The sequence below is a fragment of the Caloenas nicobarica genome, chromosome 2, assembly GCF_036013445.1.
Source record: "Caloenas nicobarica isolate bCalNic1 chromosome 2, bCalNic1.hap1, whole genome shotgun sequence".
Taxonomy (NCBI): Eukaryota; Metazoa; Chordata; class Aves; order Columbiformes; family Columbidae; genus Caloenas; species Caloenas nicobarica.
The window spans coordinates 144,064,254-144,089,051 of record NC_088246.1 but is presented as its reverse complement, the minus strand read 5'-3'; the positions used below and the strand labels follow the sequence as shown (position 1 = coordinate 144,089,051).

The window sequence follows — 24,798 nt, the reverse complement described above, 5'->3', positions numbered from 1 at the left end:
TATAATTGGTAGTTGGTAGTCTGGCCCATTTCCATCAATAACATATGTAATCTCTGAGACCTTGCTTGCCTTTTAGTTTTGCCAAATATTGCATATACTTCATTTAAAGCATATTATCTATGCTGAACTTCAAGTTTATTTTAGGTTACATTCAGTTTTGTGGCTTCCTTATAATCTATGGACTTTGTTTGTGTGATTATTTGCATAGCAGTCTCACTGATGCATAAAAAGTGCAAGCCTATTGCCAGTTCTTAAGCCTCGTGTGCTGAAATAATTTCAATTTTGTTTCCCCTTGGGCACAAGAATCTACATAAAGGTCACAATTTTTGCCTCAAAGTATAAACTTTTCAAAGTTATACAGAGCAGTTTTCTAAAATCCTTGTTCTAGCAGCAAACAACTTATCTGCCAAAATAATTTGTTACTACATCTTTTTCTGTTCCAAGAAGAATATTACATGTATCGACAGCTGAACAAGGACGACAGAAATCTACTAAATAATCACTTACACACTATATGTGTTTTACTTACTGAGCAGAATCATTTGAGATGAATATACATACTTGAAAAAAAATGCAAAGTATTCATTTTAGGAATTCCATAAAGAAATTTTTTTTTCTATTTTATAGATCAATAAATTTTTAAAAATTCTCTAGATTCAAGGAGTTTAGCCAAAAACTAAACTAATAACATACAGCAATAATTAGGTGTTTAGAATAGTGGAGAATTTGAAGCACATTTAGTATATATATAACATTCTTCAGAAAATGCAACACAAATAAAACTCCATTTTGTTCAGGTTTTCTACACTCACGTCTCTACTAAGAACATTGCTGCCTGAAAGAGCTCGGGAGCTCAGCAACCAGGAAACTGAAAGGAACCAGTACCAAGGCCAACTTCAGGGCCTGGAGCTGAACTTGGGTATCCCAAGACTACAGCATCCAGGTCCTATACTCCAGTGAATTACTCTGTTGATGCGAGTGGCCAAGATCCACACTGTGAGACTGAAAAACAGGCTCTGCAGATGAGCTGCGTTTTAGGCAAAAATGATTGTCCATTAGACAAACGTCATTCTTAGGCATGATAGGGGTTATTTTGGTTGTAAACACAGATAATTACATCAGACCATAGCGTAACAGAACATTTAAGTAGAAAACTCAGCAATGAATATCTATAACCCTTATATATGTGTATTTTGACAATGGCCTCAATAGCACATGCCATCTATCTGTACTGGTGCAAAATCTCTCTCCTTCTCCTCATTGTTTCCAAAAATACAAGTATCCACTTTAATAACTGCCATAAATTTTACAGGAAAAGGAGAAGTTGATATGAGTTTATCCAAAGAGCAAATGATAATGAAAAGCTAGGCTGGAAAATTGGTATTTAAGTTCTGCTCATTTTCATCTCTTTTGAGTTCCCTGAATCACACTCATATCTGCTGGAAGTTACAGTGGCAAAGTTCATGAGGTTTATATGACTAGCCAAGAATTTTTTAAACTGCAAAACTTTGTATCCAAGAGAGCTGCATAGAGGAGTTTTCAGTGTCAAAAGCAACTGTTTGTAAGAGTTTGGGTTGCTCTGTCAAGGTCAATAAATAGTTTCTATTGGAATACTTGTTCTGTTCTGGAATGCAGTTAAATTAATTCTGCTTATTCTTGGTTCCCCACACCTTTCTGGAAATGAGAAATTCAATATCAATAAAAAGAAGCAGCAATCCATAAGGTCTCTCATGACCCACGACCTACTGCCAAAGGGAAGTAAGAAAAGCAAGTTCAGTAATCTAATGTCTCTTATTATTGTGAAGCTTTTATTTTGTCCTGTCATCCAGCAATGCCCACAAAACTCACAGCATTTTAACAAAAAATAGTCCTTAGTACTGAGAAGTTCCAAAGCCATTCCTGCCTTCCAAAACTTCACTTAAATATTTCTGAAATTTCCAAAGCTGCTTGAAGTTTGCCATTAGAAGTGGGACTGTTAAGCAAGTATCCAGGAAGCTGAGGCCAAATCTAAGTGTAGCCACCACTCCTTATTTCCTGGCAGTTCTCCTGAAGTTTTATTACTGATTGTAGCCTGACCCTCACTTCCTATTGCCAGGCACAGAGCATGGATGTGGCTGGAATCACAGAATCATAGAATTGTTTAGGTTGGAAAAGACCTTTAAGATCATCAAGTGCAACTGTTAACCTAACACTGCCAAGTCCACCACTAAACCACATCCTTAAGTGCCACATCTACACATCTTTTAAATACCTCCAGGGATGGTGACTCCACCACTTTCTTGGGCAGTCTGTACAAATGTTTGACAACCCTTTCCATGAAGAAATTTTTCCTAATATCCAATCTAAACCTCCCCTGGTCCAACCTGAGGCCATTTCCTCTTGTCCTATTGCTTGTGACTTGGGAGAAGAGATGAGCACTCACCTTGCTACAACCTCCTTTCAGGTAGCTATAGAGAGTGATAAGGTCTCCCTTGAACCCAGGTTTCAAAAAGGGTTTGTTCTCTTCCAGTTCTACAAGGTCCATTCATTCAATGACTTTTCTGTCTGGTGTCAATGACTATCTAGTAACATACAACGTTCTTCCCTGTACTTTGTTAAAGACTTAATGCTTTCTACTTTTACAATAGTGCTAGCTAACTTATCACTGAGTACACCCACTTCTCTTCTTAATGGATATTATTCTTATACCTATAACCCTGTGTGTTGGTAGAGGTTATGAAACAATTGGCTGAACATCAGCTCCACTGAGAAGAAACCCTGGAAAATAGGGTGAAAAACATGCTTTGAGCCACTGGTGCTTGTGCTCTCATTACAAATTGGACAAATTACATATGGTGCTACATTAGCAAGAGTGTGAGCAGCAGATAGAGATAAGTTATTTTTCCCCTTTAGCTGGTACTGGCAAGGCTGCACCTGGAATATTGTGTCCAGACTGGAGTCCAGCAAGTCAAGAGGGATGTTAACAAATTGGACAAAAAAAACTAGTCAGGAGCCTAGACTATGTAATCTGCAAGGTGGGAATAAAGGAGCCGTGTTTGTTCAATTCAGTGAAGATGAATGGATTAAGAAGTATCCTAACATCTGCCTGAAACTAGCTATCTAATCTAAAAATTACCTTAAAAAAAGTTATATAGCCAAATTCTTCCTGGTAGTCACATATCCAAAAGAAAGGGCAAAAGGCACTGTAATGGCACATTGGAAGGTTCAGGTTGGACATTAAGAGAAGTTTTTTCACTAGGAGGGCAGTGCAGCACCAGAACAGGTTTTCCCACGGGACTGTGGGGTCGCCATCACTGGAGGTTTTCAAAAGCTCAGGCTGCCCTGATCTAGTGCTGGCAATAAGCATGCTTTGAGTGGGAAGCTGGTTCAGAGATCCCCTTCAAACATCGTTTCTGTGATTATCTACTTGACAATGGCTTTGTGGAAGATGGAATATATGGAGTCTAAAAATCAAGCAGAAACATAGGGGAAAGTATTCAGCAACAATTATTTGGCTCAGCAGTGCTGAACACAAAGAAGTGACTTAACTTTCACCAATGGGGGAAAAAAAACAAACAGAAAACTTTCTCATGCTTTTTATAAAATACTGTGAAAATAGTTAACTTTCTCAAAGTTTGACCAATGACCTCACATGTATTCTCAGCTCCATGTAAGGCAAGGGGCAGAAAAACTTTGAGTTTATACTTTCATACTGATGTGTGGATGCTATAAAAAAGGTTTTTTTAAAAAAAGCAGTATAGTGAGCAATGCAAAACAGAACTTTTCTTAATCACCAAACGACAGTTTTCCCAGTAGCTGACTGAAATGAGAAAGGGCACCACATAAAACTCCTCTTCAAAGGACCATAATTCTACCTTAAGTCTAGCAGACAAAGAAAAATTATAAAGCAATTAAAGACTCAACCTCAAAAAATAATCTTATATCCAATTCTGTTTAAAATTAATGGATTAGCATACCCAGGCTGATAACACAACTACAGTCTTGATGTCATTCGCAATTCAGTTTTCAGGCTTCATACCATTGAAGATGAAATATTGACATAAACTAGATGTCAGCAGAGATCTCCACAAATATTCACTTAATCCACAACACTTCATTTTCTTGCTGGCAAAATGAAATCTCTGCTGTCTCATTAGAACTGTCATACTATTTTAACTGTCTGGTTTCCTCAAATAAACAATAATTAACTCTTTTCTACTCTCAGTAGGTTTAACTTCAGAGCCACCTACGGAAGTGAAATGCCTAACCTTAAATTTTAGTTTAAAAAAATCCCACCAAAAATATTTAGAGAATACAAACTGAAAAGGGTTAAAGTCCTAACTGTAGGTTAAACTCCTACTTTTTAATCTATGCCCTGGAATTTGCAATAACCGAGAGAAGTCCAAGATATTGAGAAGAGCTAGTCTGAATTTTCAAATTAAATGGCTTTTCATTTGAGACACTTACTTTGATTTCCTGCTGAAAGTACCAGTTTTATTAATAGCTGAACCTTCACTGACTTGTCTTTTTGATCTCAGACATAATGTCCAAAAAAGAGAAGAGACCATAAAATCCAATTTGTTTGTGTGTTTACTTGACATGTAAGAGACCTAGATTTTAATTTCTACCTGCCTTGAATCCCAGTCTCCCACATTCTATGCAGGAACAGTAACTCACAAGTTTATCTCAAAATTATGTATAGTCTCTCCTATGGGAGTGGTTGCACTTTGTATAAATAATCTGAATTTTTTTAATCTGTTGTATTGAAGAATGTAGGGGAAAATGAACCTCACACTATTTTTTTCAGGTGGGAAACGCATTTTTTTCCAACTCTAAAACAAGTTAATAGCTACAGAGATTTTTGCTAGCTTTTAAAGTATATTTTTAAGAACAAGGAGGTTAAATATAAGCCATATAATGACAATAACAGCCATGCTCAGCAGTGTCAAATTGTGTAAGTTTTCACAGTAAGTGGGTTTTTTTAAACCTAGAGTAAATCCTTTCAAAATTATCAGAAGAAATAGATCTCTGATTTTTTTAGCTTTTTCAGCTATATATGGTTTAAGTTGTTTTACAGATGGGGCTAACTAGAAAAAACGTGGTTTTCATGTTTCCCATTTTCTAACTTATTAAGACATACGTACTTCAATTAATCTGTGATATTCATTAACCTGAAATAGGAACAGATCAACACTGATGAAACTTCAGGTACAATAACATGTTTAAAGAGCCTAGAAAAATAGAGTGGTCACAGAATAGAAACTTCATGGAGGATCTAAAAATGGTGAAAGACTGACTGACTTACAAAAGAAATAACTTCATTCACACTAAGAAAAATACTGCCTGTCTCTCAAATCACAGAATTATTTTTAATCAATACAATACTCTTATCGAATTCATATTAAAAACACAAAGTGGCCAAAATCTGAATCCTAGGTTAAAAAGACACAGATGCAGTAAAAATAAGTTATTGCGGTTCACACATATGGGAATGAATGGTTCACACATATGAAATGTTTTCCAATAATTTCACTGAAAGAACTATTGTAAAAAACTTACACTTTGATTCTGCATATATAACCTCTAAATTTAAGTGAATTATACTGACTGTGCCCGAAATGCTGAACAGAAGAAAAAGAGCTAAGAAAACAGAAAGGAGTGTAGTTGCTAATGATCTTGTCCTTGGTTTATACCAGTGCTGCTGCTCACTTGTAACTCAAGTAGGAAAAGCCAACGACAGCAAAGCTAATCAGCATCCAAAACTCTGTTTCGGTCTCTCCTTGTCATGGAAGGGATCATGGTAAAGACATCCTATTATGCCCTAACAGCATTTGCCTAAGATGGGGATTGCAATCAAAAATTCTCTGCTGGTGGGAGCTTTCTATAAGCCACTCTCAGAAGTAAAAGACATGGCCAAGAGGAGATCTGGAAGCTACCCTGGCTCCATTCTCTCCTTTCCTCATTTACTAGGGCTTTCTGCAAAGGCTTCCAGTTCACCCTTTACCACATTTTGTTCTCAGGTTTTTTTACTTCCCTTGCAAAATAGCAAATATTCTTTTCATCACACTCTTCTGATGTCATAATGAATTACTTAATTGATCTGGTATGACCCTAAATAAGTTTGTAACTACAGATGAAGTCATGCCACTGAATCTATCTTAATACATTCAGAAACTCAGTAAAAAAGACAAGAAAGGATATGGAAAAAAAACAACTCTGTTTTAACAAATGAGTAGAATATGACTCAATGAGTGAAAGAATTACATGTCAGTTAGAGTCTAATTGAAACTGGCAGGATTACTTTAGCTGTCTAAGTTTTGCTGTTTATAATGCTCAGTATCGAGTAAAACTGCAGCCTTTGTTTATTAACTTGGTTTATTAGCAGCAGTGAGGCTGCTCTTTGCTGGCAAAGTAGCAGCCAACAGTAGCTAAATACAACCGTCCTGTGCAAGGCTACCAGAAAAAAGTTGACATGGAGAAGATGAACATATGGCCAGTTAAAGGTTGAGCTAATTAATGTTACCATATTTCTGTGTGGTTTTAATAATATCAGGATAAAGCTGAGAGTATGTATATAAAGGGAAAAAGAAGGAGGTAACTCCTGGCTGTACTTGTTACTTCCAGGTTTCCTCAGAACAACAGACAGCTACTTGCTTCTGCCTTTTCTGCAGCAGTTCAAACTAATTTGAACATTAAATTCAGAAGTGGTATCCTTGTGACTGTTTCTTCTTGGTTGTTCAAATTAATATTTAACTGCGTATTTTATTGTATTTTTATGACCTGTAATATACAAAAAGCTATGAAGTCCCAATTAAGGTCTAACAGGCAAAATATAGTAACATATGCAATTCATCTAGAATTTTTTCAACATTCTTTTTTAGCTATAATGAATAAGAGGGGCAATTAAAAATAAAGAGAATACTACATTCTTCCAGTAGTTTAACAATGGCCAAATCATTCAGCCAAAGCTACCTAATTTCTCTGTAACTAACAGCTGTGATAATAGCTGCCTATAAAGTAAGGAAGGTTCCTTCATAACTCCAGATGAAATTACTTTACACTTTTGAATATCTTTATACCCCTCTGTGTTTCATTTCAATATACATGAGAACGTTCCAATCAGTCTTTTCTGAATCTTATTTAAAATCTTAAGTTACAACGGAAGTTTCCACAACTTCCATACAAATATTTTGGTGCTATACTGGGGCATTTTTTCCTCATTCTCATTAGCTGCTCCTGTATTAGGAAAAAAAAAAATTATTTAAGACATGATAAGTCTATAGGTTCCCCTTATGTTTTTCTCATTTGTTTCTAAAAAAACATTCTTAGCTAAACTTTTTATTCTTTTTCCATAAAGTCTTCATTATTCTTCTAATAAATTTTGACATCTACTATTCTACCTTCTCCACCCATACTAGAAATATCAGTAGAACTCATTTTTCAATGTTTAAGCATGAAGCAGGTAAATTAAATCCATACTGTTATACAAAATAGTGGTAGTTTTCCTTCTGCTCTTTACCCTTGTGACAAGGCTGACACTTCCTAGGTAATTTTAGGTCCTATTCAAAGTGAGATTAATCATGGTAGTTGTAATTGAAAATGGGAATCTTCCAGTGCCTCACTCTCCAAGGAAACTCTCCAAGTTCATTCCACAACTCTATCAATTAAATATATTTTATCTCCAGTTCCATGGGCCTTGTCCCTGTGTTTGCAATCCACACTGTCCCAAAGGAGCTGCTTTCGTAAAGTGCTGAAACTGTAAGTACTAATCCTCAGCTGACAATGAAGACCAAGAGCAAGCAGTTGAACTTAGAGTAAAAATAGGCTGCCAGGAAGTGCATGTGGCAGAGCAAAAGAATAGGGTCTTTAAAGATGGGCTATACTGTCTTTTCATTTCTATTTCACTCCAGTTATAGTAAGCAAAAGAAATTACAAGATTGCAGATTAAATATTACAGATCATTATGGTCAACCTTTTTTTTACTAGCTTATTACAAAACAAGATGCAAGCAGTTACTGTGTGCCTTACATTTCCAGACACTTTCAAATTCACTTGAACAATTTCTGTCAATTCTAGTGAGAAAGAACAATTGCCTGAAAGACAATTTTATTTCAAGTTTGGAAAAATAGTCAGAGCAACAGAAGAGAACTTTTGGAACTGTCACGTCTAAGGGTAAAGATGCATCATGAGCTCAAACTTTACTGAATATTAGAAAGGATACAATCGGAGACACCTTACGATAGTGACACTATTTGAATCTTCAGCTGTATTGATAGCATAATATCATCACATATTGCTGCTGCTAAGCAGTTTGGACAAGTGGTAAGGAGTTTTCAAAAACTATGCATAGGAACGATGAGACTTTTTTTCAGCATCCAGTCTAATATTGCTGATGACCAGCATCTGTCCTTAATTTCTATGAAAGAAGGCACAAAGGACAAGAAAAATCTGTAGCATGTATATTTCTGTAAAATAAGCGCATCAAATGTAGCATCATATACATTTAGAATCATGATCCTCTCGACTATCTCCACTTGCAGTAGTGTGGGTATTGGAAAATCCCAACAAGAAACCCAAATTTCTTAGACCTCCAAGTCAATCAGCCACAAGAGACTCCCAGGTAAAAAGGTAGAAAAATGAGTCAGAGTTCCATGCTAATGAGAAGGGAGATAATTTCTCATTATTTGTTTTGTAACAGAAAACTACTTTATGAATAAAAATTAGGATTATTTTGCAGTTATTGCAGCACCCCTACTATGTTACGGGCTTTATGTAAAAATTAAGACTCCTGTTTGGATATTTTCTATGCACAGTTGACACAGACACACACAGACATTCATCCCCTGTGCAAAAGTTCTCACCTGAAATCTTAATCACTGATGAATACACTTGGCTGAGGCTCTCATAAGATTTCCTTTTACAGTCTACCTGTATCCTGTCATTCTACTTCTCATATTTAAAAACCATGCTGATTTTTATAGCTACTGTTACATGTTTCTACCTGATTTGCGCACTTGATTGAAATGTTTTCTAACACAAATGTTATATTAGTCTAAAAACGTCAGAGATATAGTTGCATGTTGGCTATTTCTACATTTTTTATACTCTTTGTGTAGGAATTCAAATAAATATCGGTTTTAAGAAAGCTGGGCCTCCCCTATGAACTTTTTAATTACTAGACCTTTATTTTTTAAGCAGCCTCATTATTAAAACGTATATAAATTACTGTTATATCCAAATAATTTGCACACAAAAATGTATCTTATATTTGACTTGTTTTCATAAATAATACTTTTAAAGATATACAATATTTACCAAATGTATCTTAAAAAGAGGCTAATTCATTTGTTAGCAATTAAGCGCATTGCAGCATTATTACATTTATAAAGAGCATCTCCAGCAGAGATAATATTTCTCACAGTCACTCGGGTTACTTTATTTGCATCATCAGTTGACTTACAAAAGGAAGCCATTAACTTCACACCTGTAGTTTTAGAAACACCCAAAATAACTAAGCTACTGTGTTAAACTTTTTTATCCTTACAATGAAAGGCAAAATTACTTTTTCATTAGACAATTGCACACACAGTCAAAATAAATACATGCTAAATAATGGGTCAGACTGTCTTGGCTCTGAAATGTAACACCTCCTGACATTACAGTATCATGATTAGAGTGAGTTCATTCCACATTGTTTACAACATTCATGAGCATTTTCAATTATTAAGTAGCCTCTATCTTTTTACCTCTGTGACAGGATTGTTCCTATCTTGATGATTTTCCTTTTTTAAAAAACAGGAAATAAATTCGAGCAATGCTAGGAAAGCTGGCATAACCAAGTCTCAGTTGTGCTCACCATAAGGTTGTCTCAACTTTACCTAAGCAAACTACAACAACATGCTTGATGCTGAATTATCACCACCAGAACTGGTAGTAATAATTACTTGTGGTGTATCTTGGTTCAGTTTGTATCAGTACTCTCACACAAAAAGTACCCTCAGTGAGCCATACTGCTAACAGCGCTATAGGGGGAGATCCTCTTGAAACAGTTTCCCAGTTCTCTTTTCCATACTGTTCATATTTTTAAACTAACAGGAAGTAGGGTCAAAATACAAATTATTTTCATCATGCTAATGTATCCTCTTCTAGAACCAAACAAAAGAAATGGGCCTGTAAATGGAAATTCAATTACAAAACATAATCATCATTTTTTATGAGGAAAGAGCTCACAAAGGGTAAGAGATGCTGTCACATACAGGAGAAATTTTTCATAAGTGCATGAACAAGGTGTGTAACAAGTTTCCCCATGCTAAGTATATCGAAATCCTTGCCTCCATTATCTTCCTTTGATCAAGAAGTGCACTAAACTCGAACTTTACTTCTCAGAAGTAAAAATATAATGTTAATTTAGGTTCCAGCAGTATTTCTCCAATTTAGATAAACACTATTGGATAATGATTGAAAAGATAAGAGCCTCAAAAACTCTACAAATGGTAGTTATCCAGTTCTATTTCTGAGAGATAATGTTTGAGTTTTCCAAATAATTAGAGCTTTGCAAAACTACCCAAAAAAAAATCAGTACCAGAGAAAAGATCAGAATTCAATCCTATATTTAAATCCTATAACCTCTTAATTAAAGCTTATTAATTAACCGTTAAAAGCTGAGAGCTACTGGGTATAAATCAGGGTTGTAAGAGAGCAATGGTGGGCCAGCAGCCGCCCGCTGATTGTGCTCTGCTCTTCACAACCCCACAGAGTGGAAGTGTGTGGTAGCAGCAGACCCTATAAACCAGCTGAAGGAGCAGGGACACTGTGACACTCAAAAGCCAGGAACTGTCCTAGAGACAACTCTGTGAAATGCTGCTTTTCTATAACACTTGAACACTTTTCTCTGCCGAGACTTTAATATCAGTTTATTAAAGCCATCTCCTGGAGTACTCCTGTTTGGAAAAATAGTGAATATAAACAGATTCTGCTCAAGTTTGTTTTAACATAGTTGCAAGTCTTAGTTCTGCTCTTCATCAACCATTTTCCTTATAATAGTTATCATGTTCATGCATTCTGTTTTTTCATACTGTTGAGCAGAGATCAGAGATTGCTATATTGTTACATCATTATTTAAATTGCTGAGAAATCTTTTTGTTTAAATAGTAAGATCTACAGATCTAACCTCTGAGTGGGTTCAGCCCACCTCAGATGTTCACTGCAAATCAAACTTGGCAGAAGGAAAACCTTTACGTTGTAGTGTTGCTCTCCCTTGCCTCTTTTCACTGAGGTATCTTCAACTGCCATGGCCTTTCAACAAATCTCCAATCCTAGACATTGCAGAATACAATTTGGAAAAAGAAATATATATTATTAATCCTACTGCAGAACATGGTCAATTCCACCTGAAGAAAATAAATCCAGATGTCCAAAATCAATTGCCACTCTTATTGTAGATAAGTCTTTTGTATCCAGCATTGACCAGATACTACAGACATTACAACTTCAAAGAAAGCACAGTTATCAACGCGGATAAATTTTCTTCTCCTGCTAATGTAACTAATCTGTTAGAATAGGATCTTTGTAACAGTAAGTTTCCAGCATTGGGAGTAGGATCTTTCTTTAATTATGAACACCCAAAAAAAGAAGCTGATTATATATACATCTCTCTTTCATCCTTCCCTGGCCTCTAAAGGTAGGGTCAAAAGAGAGGCAAAGGCTTTGGCTAAGACATTAACAAACAACACTTGAACAAATCACCAGAGGAGATAGAGTTGTAATCCTAGAATTACCATTACTCATCGATGTTACATGTTTAACCAAACAAAGAATATTTATTTAGTGTACGTAGGTAATTAATATAGTAATAACTAAGATATACACAATGGAGTCACAAGTTCCATAGTAAATCTTTTATAGAACAGTTTTCAACAGAACACATAACATCACATTTTGTGATGAGATTCAATAGGGATACTACAAAGAGGATAATGCAGTGCCATCACTACGTATGATGAAACACAGCTGGAATATGGTTGTTAACTTAAATATATATTTAATGTTGAAACAGACAACATTCTGCTGTTTCAGAAGTCGCCTGTTAATCAGATTTTTGTCATACAAATGTAGGTGGTTTTCATCCTGTGTTAAATACTGCACTAGAAACAATAAAATGTGTTTTGCTCTTAGGTACATAATTGGAAAACAGGGGTCCACAACGGTTCCAAAACTGTTTCCTGACACAGACTGTACCCATGGACAAAGTTCACCTGAGATGAGAAGTCTGACTGTGCTCCTGCTGAAAGACCTCAAGTTCTGCTCTGCTGAATAGCCTTGCACTGAACCAAGAATATCCCTTTCCTACAATAAAACTCTCTCTAGTAATCTGCTGTGGAAGGAGGGAATACACAAGTGGATGAAAAGCTTCCTGAAGGATGAGAAAAAGGTGACATGCAGAACAGATAACTGGAATTACCGATAGGCTTTCAAATTTTGGAAACATTGAATTATGTTTGCGACAGATCAAAATTCCCAATAGGCCACAATAAAACCTGGCTTTTTGTTTCTGTGAAACTGCTTTTTTTTCCTCTGTGACAATCTTCACCGTCTGTTAATGTTATTCATAGATGAGACTTTGTACCCAGCAGCACTCATCCTCACCCCAGGCCTCTGATCGACTCACCCTAGCACCATCTGTCTATGTTTGTTTTGAGTCCAAGATACTCCAGGAGACACATCACTATGAATTTACTTCAACTTTCTCTCTATACAGAACATAACCAGAAAAATATCTTTAGGAAGAGATAAGTGAATTTGCTTCTTCTGTAAAATCAATATTACTTCTACAGAAAGCCACCTGTTAACCCACATGTAAAAGCAAATGGGAATTATTACACTGAAAAATTAAAAAGGTTGAGTCATCCGTAAAATAGAAGACCTGACTGAGGGTTTAATGATACAAATGTTTTGAGGACTGTGCTCCTTTTGGAACATATCTGAGATGTTTTGGATATAAATAAGTAATGGAGGATAAACAGACATGAAGTTCCTCTAGCTTTGCTGCCCCTTCACACCTCTTCAATTAAGGCATGAATACTTCATTTTATTTTTATCTAATGAATCTATCAAATACTCCAACTATTCCTTATTGAAGGAACAAAACAAAACAGTGAAAAGAACACTTTACACACCCTCACTCACTCTGAAACATGTAATGCAATCAACCACCGCAAATACATCAAAATAAAAGCATATAACTGAGGGAGTAAACTCTTCCAAACACAACACTGATCCATAGTTATCAATTAAAGAGAAATGTTATTGAAAGGAGTTGTGAGTTTAAAAGCATGTAAGCAACATTTCAACTCTCTTGTGAAAAATGGTGCAGCTGAGAAGCCTAATTGTATTTCCAGCAAGCCTAATTATATTTCCTGACTCCAGGGGATGGGAATTCCCCAGATACTGATGAGTGACAGGTCTGGTTCTGCTTTCAACTTGCAAGTAAGCAGAAATACTCACTGCCATGTGAAATTTAGCATGCAAACCAACCACCCTTTCCACTAGGATCATTAGCAGCTGGAAGTTCACAATACTTCATGGTAGCATGCAGCACTACCTTCCACTGGGTCATTTGTAGGAGTTAGTCAAACAGGTACAAACTACTCTCAGTACTTACATTTAATAGCAAACATTAAGATGTACCACACAGGTAGCCTTTGCGAAGTGCCAAACATCTTTCAGTACCAAAGAAACTTGATGGAGCTATAAGGTGTCCATCAGCACCTCCAGGGTTACTGTCGCTAACTCGTTTAGAAACTACTTCTTGGTTCTGAAATTGGTTATCGATTCATGAACCTGATTTTTTTTCTTTAAGAATATGATCCAACTTTTTGAGGGTAACTATGCAGTTATGACATTATAATTGATTCAACCATGATCACAAAATCTCTCCTCTCTCCTGAATATTTATTCAACATTGGTCATTATGCTCTTTTCATGTCTTAATGTTAATCATACATGATAGAAAGGGCTTCCAGTGTTTGTCTTAAGAATAATCTCTACCCTTACTGCAAAATAAAAATAGAATTTTTTATATCTCGAATTACCATTCATTAAAACTACCCTTTTGAAAGACCTTTTTATTACAGCAATCACTACTGATTTTAAAAGTCTGATGTATTTGATAAAGATAGTTAAATGTCTTCAGTAAAGTCACTCCGATTTTTTCAGGAAATGTTATTTCCACTTCTAAATAACCTTTTATACATCTCTGACTTCAAATTCTTGGTCAGCTTGCTTCCGAGTTCAACCTAATCTAATAACTAAAAAATGTCTCCTAGTTATTTTCAGAAACTTTCCAATCACTCAGTAATATTTACAACAAAAGAAATAAAGGTGTCTTTTGTTCATGCTTTCTTACTATCAGTTTATATGGAAAAAAACCTAGGGATTGCTCTGGGAGAAAGCTACTGCTCTGCAAAAACCAAACAAGTCACCACCTCTACATTAGTCCTACTGTTATTCATGTGTGATACTGAGTATTCTGGGCTTTTATTCCACATTTTTAAAAGCCATTCTGAGCTTTTCCAGGTGAAATTTAAGAGAATGAAAGAGACTGAAAGAAGGTGAGAAAGAAGAATAAATGCAGAAGAGGTACTGAAGGACTGTTTTAATCTACAGCCTCATGCAAAAGGTCTAGAGAACCACCCCAAGAAAGTAGCTCTTAGCCTACAATACCAGGTGAGCCTATTTACAAGAGCTGAACACAACAGGGAGCTCAAGTCAACAGTTTTCATGTGAAAACAGAAGCTGTAATGCCAAAATGAGCTGAAGTCAACTGTGCCATACAAATAGTTCCCAAGTGATGAAGATAAACACCTATATCTCTCCTGTCTTATGTGAGTGCTTCCTGAAAATACTCTACATTTGCAGTGCTACTAGAGTAGCAACATAACTCACAGAAGCATCTTTTTAGGGAAGAGACTTAAGACTCTATACATATATGTGACTGTGCGCACATATGTGCGTGTATGTGTGTATATATATATATATATGTATGTATCTATATCGGCTCCACTGAAGTCACTAACAAGTTATAACATTCTTTGATGTTGTGATTCTGACCACTAAGCTTCTTATTTTCTCCTGGAAACCTCAACCAAAAAGAACACTAACTAGTAAGTAGAGTCGCCATCCCTGGAGGTGTTTAAAAGGCATTTAGACAAGGTTCTTAGTGACATGGTTTAGTGCTGGAATTAGGTTAGGTTATGGTTGGACTCGATGATCCTGAGAGTTTCTTCCAACCGAAATGATTCTATGATTGTATTTAAAAACTAGATAACACAGACCACACCATAATGTGTTGATCTGTTCTTCAAATCCACTAGCATCAAATGACATTTAGAATGTTTAGAACATCACAAAATGCTAAACATCTCACTAAGGCAAGCATTGTGGGCTGAAGACGTAAAAAAAAATTAAAAAAAAAAAAACTGTTGGAAATACTAGGGATTAATTACTTTCAAAAGTTCATGAACATCAGTGTCCCTGATGATAAAAGCGAGAGCCCCTAGAGTAGCTGAAAGACATGAATCCTCCGTAATTAGTGTTTTACACAGTTCAGCCTCATGATGCCATGTTCATATATATCCATCATAGAAAATACTGATAACAATAACTGATTTCCATGGAGAAGAAAAGTGTAATACGGTGGACAAGTTCAGAGAGCCAAAAGAAATCTTTGACCTAGAAAAAGGGAAAGCTTAAGTTTGAATAAGATGGTCTGCGAGGTTTTTTTTTCTAACCAGAGCTCAGAAATGCTTCAATTAGTGATGGCAATTGCATACACAGATCTCAGTTCTCCACATACTGTAAGGGTCCTATTTGTATGTTTACTCTACAGCACAGAAGTCTGTACACATTGACTATTTCTGTCAAAGGTCACCATATAAGGAAACAGTAAACAACTGTTTCAGCTTTCAGAGTGAAAAATAAAACAAACAAATTCATACTCCTTTTCTGGCTTCAGATCCTTCCGCTTACATAGCTATATTTTTTATTTACAAGGACATATAAGACCCTTTTTTTAAACACCCAAAATTTAAAGAGGTTTGTTAATTGTGTTCTGTGTGGGGAAAAAAAATTCCTTATGGGGAACTGGGATATTTCTTACCTCATCGATCACCACATCTTGGTCTGATTTAAGTTGGTTTTGGAAGTACTATCACCATTACTAACTGGTCTTTAAATTCTAGCAGGATCAAAAGTTGTTAACAGAATATAGTAACCCTTCCAATTATCTCCCCATCCCACCAGTGGGGAGTGAGCGAGCAACCATGTAGTGCTTAGTCACCAGCTGGGGTTAAACCATGACACCAAATCCCATCATTATACCTTCAGATCATGCACCAGGCACAGTGTGGCTGTACCATCAGATTCTCTCCTTTAGGTTTCAGGCTAGGATTCTGACTGTGCAGGAATGCTGTAGAGCTGCTGAGTTCCCAAGCTTCCCTTCAGTTTCAAGCACCTTCACTGTATTCCTGTATGATAAAGTTTTTGTACTGAGACTATATTCCCAATGGGAATATTGAATCAGCAAGAAAAATTTACTAGAGGGCAAAGAATTATTTTAAGCAAGTGACTTAGATAATATAAAGCCTCTGGAAATTCAGACTTCAGCATTATGTTCACTATGAGAATCATGAACCTGCCAACTATTCATCAGTGTGATACCATTTCCTGTATTCTTCATTTTCTACCCAAGTATCAGATGACAAATGCTCCCCACTTGAAGAGAAAGCTAAAAGCAGCAAAAAGCTGACAATAGTTTGTTTGTATCAACCTACAAACAAAACATGAAAAACAGAAGGTATTCTCTTTTGCTTAGTCTCTGCCGAGTTGTCTCCATGGTCTTGAATAAGAGATTATTTTAACAAAATAGTAGGTCTAAAAGGGAACTAAGAATATATTGCTTACTACAATATTTCATTGGATTGAAAAAAATAAAAACAAAACAGTTATTAGAAGTTACTTCTGCAACCTTGGATTTTGGTCAAAATTTGCATTGATAAAAAAGAAACATGTCATGAATGGTTAAAAATTGAGACACAGTGCATGAAAAATACTCTACACATAGAAGCAGCTATGGTGCACTGAACAGTCACTTCAATATTTCCAGTAAAATGAGGTTCACATTACTTTTACTCACAAAATGTAGCTTGCCCTGTAACCTTAAGGAGAAAGACTTTAAATTATTAAGAATAATGCATAGCCAGTAGAGTGCAGCAGCTGTGATATGCTCCTCTCTAGAAGTTTTGACATTCCTAAGACAATTTGATAAACACCATACAAATTAAACTTGCTGTAAGACCTTTATCATCAGTTCTTCACAGAATGAAAGGCACAATTCTTATTTGGAAAAAAAAAAAAAAAGAGAAGATCCATTAGGGTTATGGTCAATGCCAAAATGAGTGGATAGCCTCTGTGTCTTGCAAAAACCCCTTTTGCCGCTACCATGAAGGTAGGTTCCATTGGAGACTGAGGTCACTGATTCAGTTGTGTGCTTAACGTGCTTTCCTCTCGTTACAGTAAGAGTATCACTTCTGTCTTGCTAAAGTTAAGCTTAAACCAGCATTTTCTAAATCTATTTGCTTATCTCATTCAGACAACCTGTCATCCCTCTAGGGGTACTGTCCATTTCTTTCGGAACACAGCTCAAAGCAGGATGTTGTCAGCATATTAGTAGCACCACCCGTGCCATCCACAGACTGAGAAATTTCAAAAACAATAACAGAGGGAAAATACTCTCACACAAAGCTTTTAGGAGCTGCTTTAATTATTTTACAACATGTTGCAGTCTATATTGTCTAGATAGCAATGGGTTTATTTACGCCTATATGTATATACATATGGAAACATTCCGTTCTTTAGTCATACCGATTTTTTTTTTTACTTCTTATGTTGCGTAACACAAAAGATCTAGAGATTTCAGTACACTAAATAGTTCAGCTACAGCCCCATTTCAGCCCTACCTTATACATAAGTGGAGTTATTTTCCTTTATTACTATTTTATCCATTTTCTTATTTGAGTAAAGTATATACACTTAGATTATCTCAGTTTGGAAGGCTTTTTTGTCTTTTTCTTGCCCATAATGCTAACTGCCAGCTAAGTATTTTTGGTTGTGTTCTTTTCTTCCTACATGCAAGTCTGTTTTTTAACCCCAGATCCTTGAGGAATTCCTCATCACACCATACTACCCAAATTTTTGTTTAAAGATAACTATTTTCTTTCACAAATAGACATTTTCTTAAACAATAGATTCCACACATTTTCCCTGAGTATTTTTTAATTCCTCATTAATAAGATTTCTTAATTTAGCAAAAATGTGAAAACTATTATCTTCGAACTATTGCATTCTGTGGGTTCATCTGTAGAATTACAAATCTGTATGTATTTTAGGATTAAAATAGATCCATTGGATTCTGAGTTAAATATAGAAATATGTTTCTTATGATCACTGTACCTACCTGCTGCCAACATGTTTCTCTTTGCCTTCTGATAAAACTTGGTTCCACCATACTCATGACTACTATCTTGGCATCACTAACATTGTGAACAACCTAACCAATGTAAATAAGTCTTTCTTGTAGTAATTATTAGGAGCAAAAGATCTGAAAAAGTCCAGGGCATCTTTACAAGCCAGGCAAGCATAATCTTACGCTGTAAATGGTAAATTTAACAGTATCATAATAGTAGGAGTCATGATAAGTCAGCCATCAGAATCACACAATGGAAGTTCTTTAAGTACCTCATATTTACTTTATCACAGAGATGAAACCAGATGTACAGTTAAGGCGGCATTCTGTGGATTTATATCTGAATTGGAAAAAGCTATAATCCCCCTGGTTTTTTTCATACTGCAAATTCTAATTTTATTTTTAGCTCTTTTACTCTTCATTTTCTTTCCATCTTACTGCCTAAGAAAATAAACACAGGAGAGTGCTAGACTTCTCATGACTACCATTTCACAAGTGTATTGGCTGCAGAGACATATTTTTCTCTTTAAGAAAAATATTCCTTCAAGTGGAGTGTGTTATTTTCAACAGGTTCTATTAAAAACCACACTGAACATGAACTACACATGCTGTAAATAAAGCTGCTGACTATATATAGTGTAAATTTTATTCAATAGTTGCTTATGTGGGCTTGCTATCACACATGGGGTAGATAATCTGAAGAAATTCAAAACTACTTAGTGGTTGGTAGACATATTGTTTACACAGTAAATTTAGAATACAAAAATAATGATCCACTGATTTATGTCAAGTATTTGAGAAATGCAAATCCATTTCAACCAGAATACAAGCCCCTAAAATATCTGAAGTCAAGTGGCTGTATCAGAATTACTCTATGCATGCCCTCCTCCTTATGTACGTTCTTATTAAATATCCATTGCCAGGCACTGCCAATACACAATACTGGGAATTCCTTTACTTTGACTGGAGCTTAATAGCATCACAGAATGTTCCAAGATTCATACAAAACAAAAATACAAACTCCAAGTCAAACCCTTAGGCACAAAGAACATCACCAAATCCTAAGGAGGAACTATTTGAATATACCTTTTACAAAAGATATACCATATGAATCTAAAGAAATAAAAATCAACAGGCTAATTGCTGAGCACCAAAAGCAGTTGTTTCAGAGGGCAGCTGAGGATTTCTGCTCTGTAAGGATGACAACATGGGAATATGTTGAACACCGCAGAAAAAATTCATGATGAAGTACACAGGAGCTGGAGATAAAAGTATTCAAGGAAGGCTGGATATACAAGACCACTCTCAATAATCCTTGAATGATCACAGCATTTGGTGCATGATGACTGGAGGAAAGCAAATGTCACTCCTACATCCAAGGCAGGCAAGAAGGAGGACTGAGAGAACCACAGGCTGGTCAGCCTCACCTCGATCCCTGAGAAGGTGATGGTAAAACTACTAATCCTGGGAACAATTCCCAGGCACATGAAGGACAAAAATGTGACCAGGAGTAGTAAGCATGCATTCACCAAGGGGAAGTCATGCTTGACCAACCAGATAAGCTTCTACAACAAAATAACTGGATCAGGGGAGAGCAGTGAATATTGTCTGCCTTGTGTCCCGTAAGGCTTTCCACACTGTCTCCCATAAGATCCTCACAGAGAAGCTGATGAAGCCCCAGCTGGGTGAGCAGACAGGGAAGTGGATCTAAAACTGCCTGAATGGCTGGGCCCAGAGAGTGGTGATCAGTGGCACCAAGTCTGGTTGGAGGCCAGTGACTAGCGGTGTCCCCCAGGGGTCAGTACCAGGTCCAGCCCTGTTCAACATCTTCATTCATGATCTGGATGATGGGGCAGTGTGCACCCTCAGCACGTTTGCAGGTGACACCAAACTGGGAGGAGTGGCTGATATGCCAGAAGGTTGTGCTGCCATCCAGAGGGACCTCACCAGGTGGGAGAAGTGGGCTGACAGGAACCTGGGGACACCAGGTTGAACACGAGCCAGCATGCCTTGTGGCAAAGAAAGTGAATGGTATCCTGGGCTGCATTAGACAAAGTATTGCCAGCAGGCTGAGGGAGACAATCCTTCTCTTTGTTCAGCATTGGTGAGGTCACACCTGTAGTTCAAGAGAGACATGGACTTACTGGGGAGAGTCCAGCAAAAAGCTACAGAGATAACTAAGGGACTGGAGCAACTCTCATATGAGGACAGGCTGAGACAGCTGGGACAATTTAGTCTAGAGAATAAAAAGTTCAAGGAGGAATCCTTTCAATATATCCAAATACCTGAAGGGAGGATGCAAAGAAGACGAAGCCAGGCTTTTTTCAGTGGTGCCCAGTGACAGGACCAGAGATAATGGGTACACACTGAAACAAAGGAGGTTCCCTCTGAACATAAGGAAACATTTCTTGCTGTAGTGGTGACCAAGCACTGTCACATGTATCTCTAGCCCAGAGGTTCTAGAGTCTCTATCCCTGGAGGTATTCTAAAGCCATCTGGACACAGTCCTGGACAACTGGCTCTAGGTGACCCAGCTTGAGCAGCAAGGCTTGGACAAGATGACCTCCAGAGGTCCCTTCCAATCTCAACCATTCCATGATGCTGTGGTACAAAATTTGTGTCCAAGGGTGTCAGATTAATCCTGCCTCTACCTATAATGACACAATGGTCGACTTTTCTTCAAAAATACTTTCAACCACTACTATGATTCCTTTTCTGCCTTCTCCCACCACGTTTTGTCCTCCCCACGTTAACTGTAAACAAGGTTTTTCATCAGCAAATTTGGACAGCTGGATGTATCTTGAAATCCATTACAGACTCAGAGACTGAAGTGATTTCAAGTGGGAAACATGTTAATATGTAATGGATAGTGGTAAAAATTTCTTTAGGCATACGGAGCTCCACCCTGCTCCACAATGTACCACAGTATTCTCAGGTACAACCATGTTCTGCAAGCCACTACAGTCAGAAAAAGAATTTAAATAAAGAACCTCACCATCAGTATTTCTGTTCTATTTTCTCCCTGAAAGTTATAATAATCACCAAAAAAATCCTGTTCATTAACAAAGGATATTATCACAAATAAATGGTGCTGGAAGACACTTTTAAAAGTTACTTAGTCCATTTTCTTGTACCAGCACAGGATCAGCTAGACTAATGTCTCTTCTAACAGATATTTGCCAAACCTGCTCTTAAAGATTTTCAGTGACACAGCTTCCACACAAGCCCTAGGCAAACTATGCAAGTATTTCAAGTTTTCTTTCTGTTAAAAAGTTTTCCCCACCAAGCTGATTAAGTTAACTCCTTTCTGCTTCACCACCAGAGGCATGGAGAAAAGATTATTTCCTTCCGTTTTTCAGCATCTTTCTGCATAATTAAAGATCTGTCCAGCTCCATCCCCTGGGACTTTATTTTCAGAAGGCTAAATAACTTCATATATTTTGATCTTTTCTTATACATGCCATGTTTCTTAGACATCTGATTATTCATTCTCATTACTTTCCACTGAATTCCAATTGCTCCATAGCATTATTGAAGGATAGTGTCCAAAACCAGGCATGCGATTCCAGGCGAGACCTCACCAAAGCTTAGAAGAGTGAAAACTTCTCCACAGCAGTTCCAGGTTAGTGTCTATACATTCCAGTACAATATTTCTCTCTTTCACAATACTGGCTCCTGCTCAACTTACATACTGTTATGGCTCCCAGATTCTCTGCCAAAGAACTTCTGCCTACATCATTTTTCTCTAACCTCTGTCAACTACATAAACTATCTCTACATAACTACACCACCTTGCATTTATCCTTTTGAATGGCATCATAACCATAGTTGGTTTTTTGGGGGGATAATTTTGAAATATAATCCTGCTATTAGATGTTACACTTCTCCCGGCCTTGTGCCATATGTAAGTTCAATTAGTATACAACTTAATTAATTTCTCAGTTATTTAATATGAACACTGAACAAAGCTGGTTCCCAAAGAGATCACTGTTTGAAAAAAATCTTTCTATAATAACAGTAACCATATATAAATACATTTTGGCAACTATAACTCAACTGTTTACACTGAGTGCATAATATTTTCAGTTTCTTCAAAGCCATATGCTTCATATGGACAACACTGGTAAGCAGAACAAACTTTGCTGTGTTATGGAAACTGGGAATACAAAGGATGTACCGGGCTGTTGTGAAGAAAATGTAATATTGCCAGTATCTAACAATAACCAACAAAGAAAAACTTCACTATTAATATTATGTGCAATTTTATGAGAATATCAGAATGTCGCTTTACAGAATATCACGTTTATGGCCTATTCCTCTGTTTAATTTTGTTAAAATTTCTCACTGTGTATTCTCAGAAAATAATTGACAGCTTTCATGGCCTGCAAGTACGAAATCCCACTTAAATATACAAATTTTAAAACCAACTAAAAATTTAAAAATCAACTGGAAAACAATTAACAACAAATAATATGCATGTTCAAAATTAGTTATGCACGGGTTCAAAAGCAAACATTTATTTTATCATGTGAACTTACAAGGCATTCCCCTTTAGAAGAAAGAAAAGACAGAAACTTAACTGTTTAAAACTTAAATAACAGCAGAAGTCACATTTTAAGAATTTGAAAATTTGAAATCATAGATAGTTTTAAATTTCTCATTATGAAAATCAGATTTTCAGCTCCATGCTTTAAGACCTACTCTCATACTGAATGTCCCAGCTTTGCCAGTTTCTGTTAAATCTTAAAATTTTCAGAAAGCAAGGAAAGTAAAGTTTTTCATATGGCACTCATACCGGCTTAGCACTGCAAAAGGTCCATGGATGAAATACTGGCCCCATCAAAGTCAAATTTCCCTCAGCCTTTGGAGAACCAAGATTTCACCTTATATCTGCTAAAGTTTTGAAACTTCACAGATATTTAAGAAGCATGAAAAAAAAAATGAAATGACATTTTCCTGATCCTTAAAAAGCTCTTCACACATATTACGCAGATTTGTATAGCATTCTATACATGACCAATATCACAAATACCATGCATGTGTATAGACATGCTATATATAATACCACGTCTTACCATTCCATCACTGGGAGTTTCACATGCGGAGCATTTGCAGGAAAAGGCAAATGGAGCAGTAGTAACTCCTCAGATTGGATTCTAATGTAATCACTTAAGTTACTGATAAGGAAAGTAACACCTGATTTTCAGTTTTCCCTTTGCAAATGAGGGATTGGAAAGCAAAGTGTCACCTTGTAAAATGCCCTCATTAGGATGTTCTAAATGGGCGATTATTTTAAACATACTCTTCCAGTATGTTTTAACGCTATACAGACATTATTTAGTCTACAGAGAGCAGCTTACTTACGTTGGGGGCTCCTTTTCATTTTGCTGTTTTTGCTGTGGTTGAAGAACGTTATTTACCAGCTCAGTGATCCCACTAAAGGGAAACCACCTGTTTAAATAAGCAAATAATGTGACTGAATAACCAATAAAACCACACTAGTTTAAATGTTTTCTTAGCCAACGTCAATAGAAATATACAGGCGGACAAGCTAGAGCCATGGGAATGCTAGCTGCAATACTAAGTCAGCCACTAAGGATGTAAGGGAAATAAAGTTTTACAGTTCACCAGTTCACAAGCAGGCAGCAAGAACCTACATCCAGCTAACGTGTGGATGAAGTAAGAAGCTGCAGGCAGCTCTTACAAGCCAGTCAGGAAGCACATGACAAACTACCTGCAGCCTCTCAGGTATTAGGGAAAGCCAATACCACCAAAGGTGCAGAAAGCAGAACATGGCAAAGGTAGAAAAGTCAAGCCTACTGCATTTTTAAGGTATTTTACTTACTGTGTCAGCTGTGGTTTTTGCTCTTCTTTGACCCTAAAAAGATAAGTTTGCACAACTGAGTGCAACATGTTTTAAAACAACTACCCTGAAGTTCTATAACTTGTATCAAATGGGCAGAGGAAAGTTCTTACTTTGAGTTAAAAGGAGCTAATTTAATATTTTTCATATATTTATATTAAATTGTGTATATATTCTGTGCTTATTGCCATTTAGGATTTAAAAATGGGGAATGCCAAGTATCGAAAAGTTTTAGTTACAAAGTGAAATCAGTAAAGTTTTACAACTGGGTTCTAATTCTTTGGCCAGAGTATCATGTTAGAACATTTCCAGCAATATATTCAGCTATAAATGCAAAGGAAGGTGCTTTGATTGTGTTAACTATAATCTATTTTTTTATTTACAATCAAATTGCCTATCGTAATTCAAGGTGAATTTATAACATGTAACAAGCCAT

The 24,798-nt window shown here is 36.4% G+C and overlaps 1 protein-coding gene across 26 annotated transcripts in view; it reads right to left on the bottom strand.

Annotated features, from left to right (window-relative positions):
- Positions 1 to 24,798, bottom strand: part of RIMS2 (regulating synaptic membrane exocytosis 2) — a 479,246-nt gene that overhangs the window by 391,253 nt on the left and 63,195 nt on the right. For 10 of the 26 annotated variants that reach the window (XM_065627842.1, XM_065627852.1, XM_065627847.1 and 7 more), the window contains exons 2-3: positions 24,345 to 24,377; positions 23,864 to 23,950 (exon numbers count right to left, since the gene is read on the bottom strand). The exons of the other annotated variants lie outside the window; for them this stretch is intronic. In XM_065627842.1, coding sequence (XP_065483914.1) covers positions 23,864 to 23,950; positions 24,345 to 24,377 — 120 coding nt within the window. The remainder of the gene's footprint in view (positions 1 to 23,863; positions 23,951 to 24,344; positions 24,378 to 24,798) is intronic. 26 annotated transcript variants of the gene reach the window in all.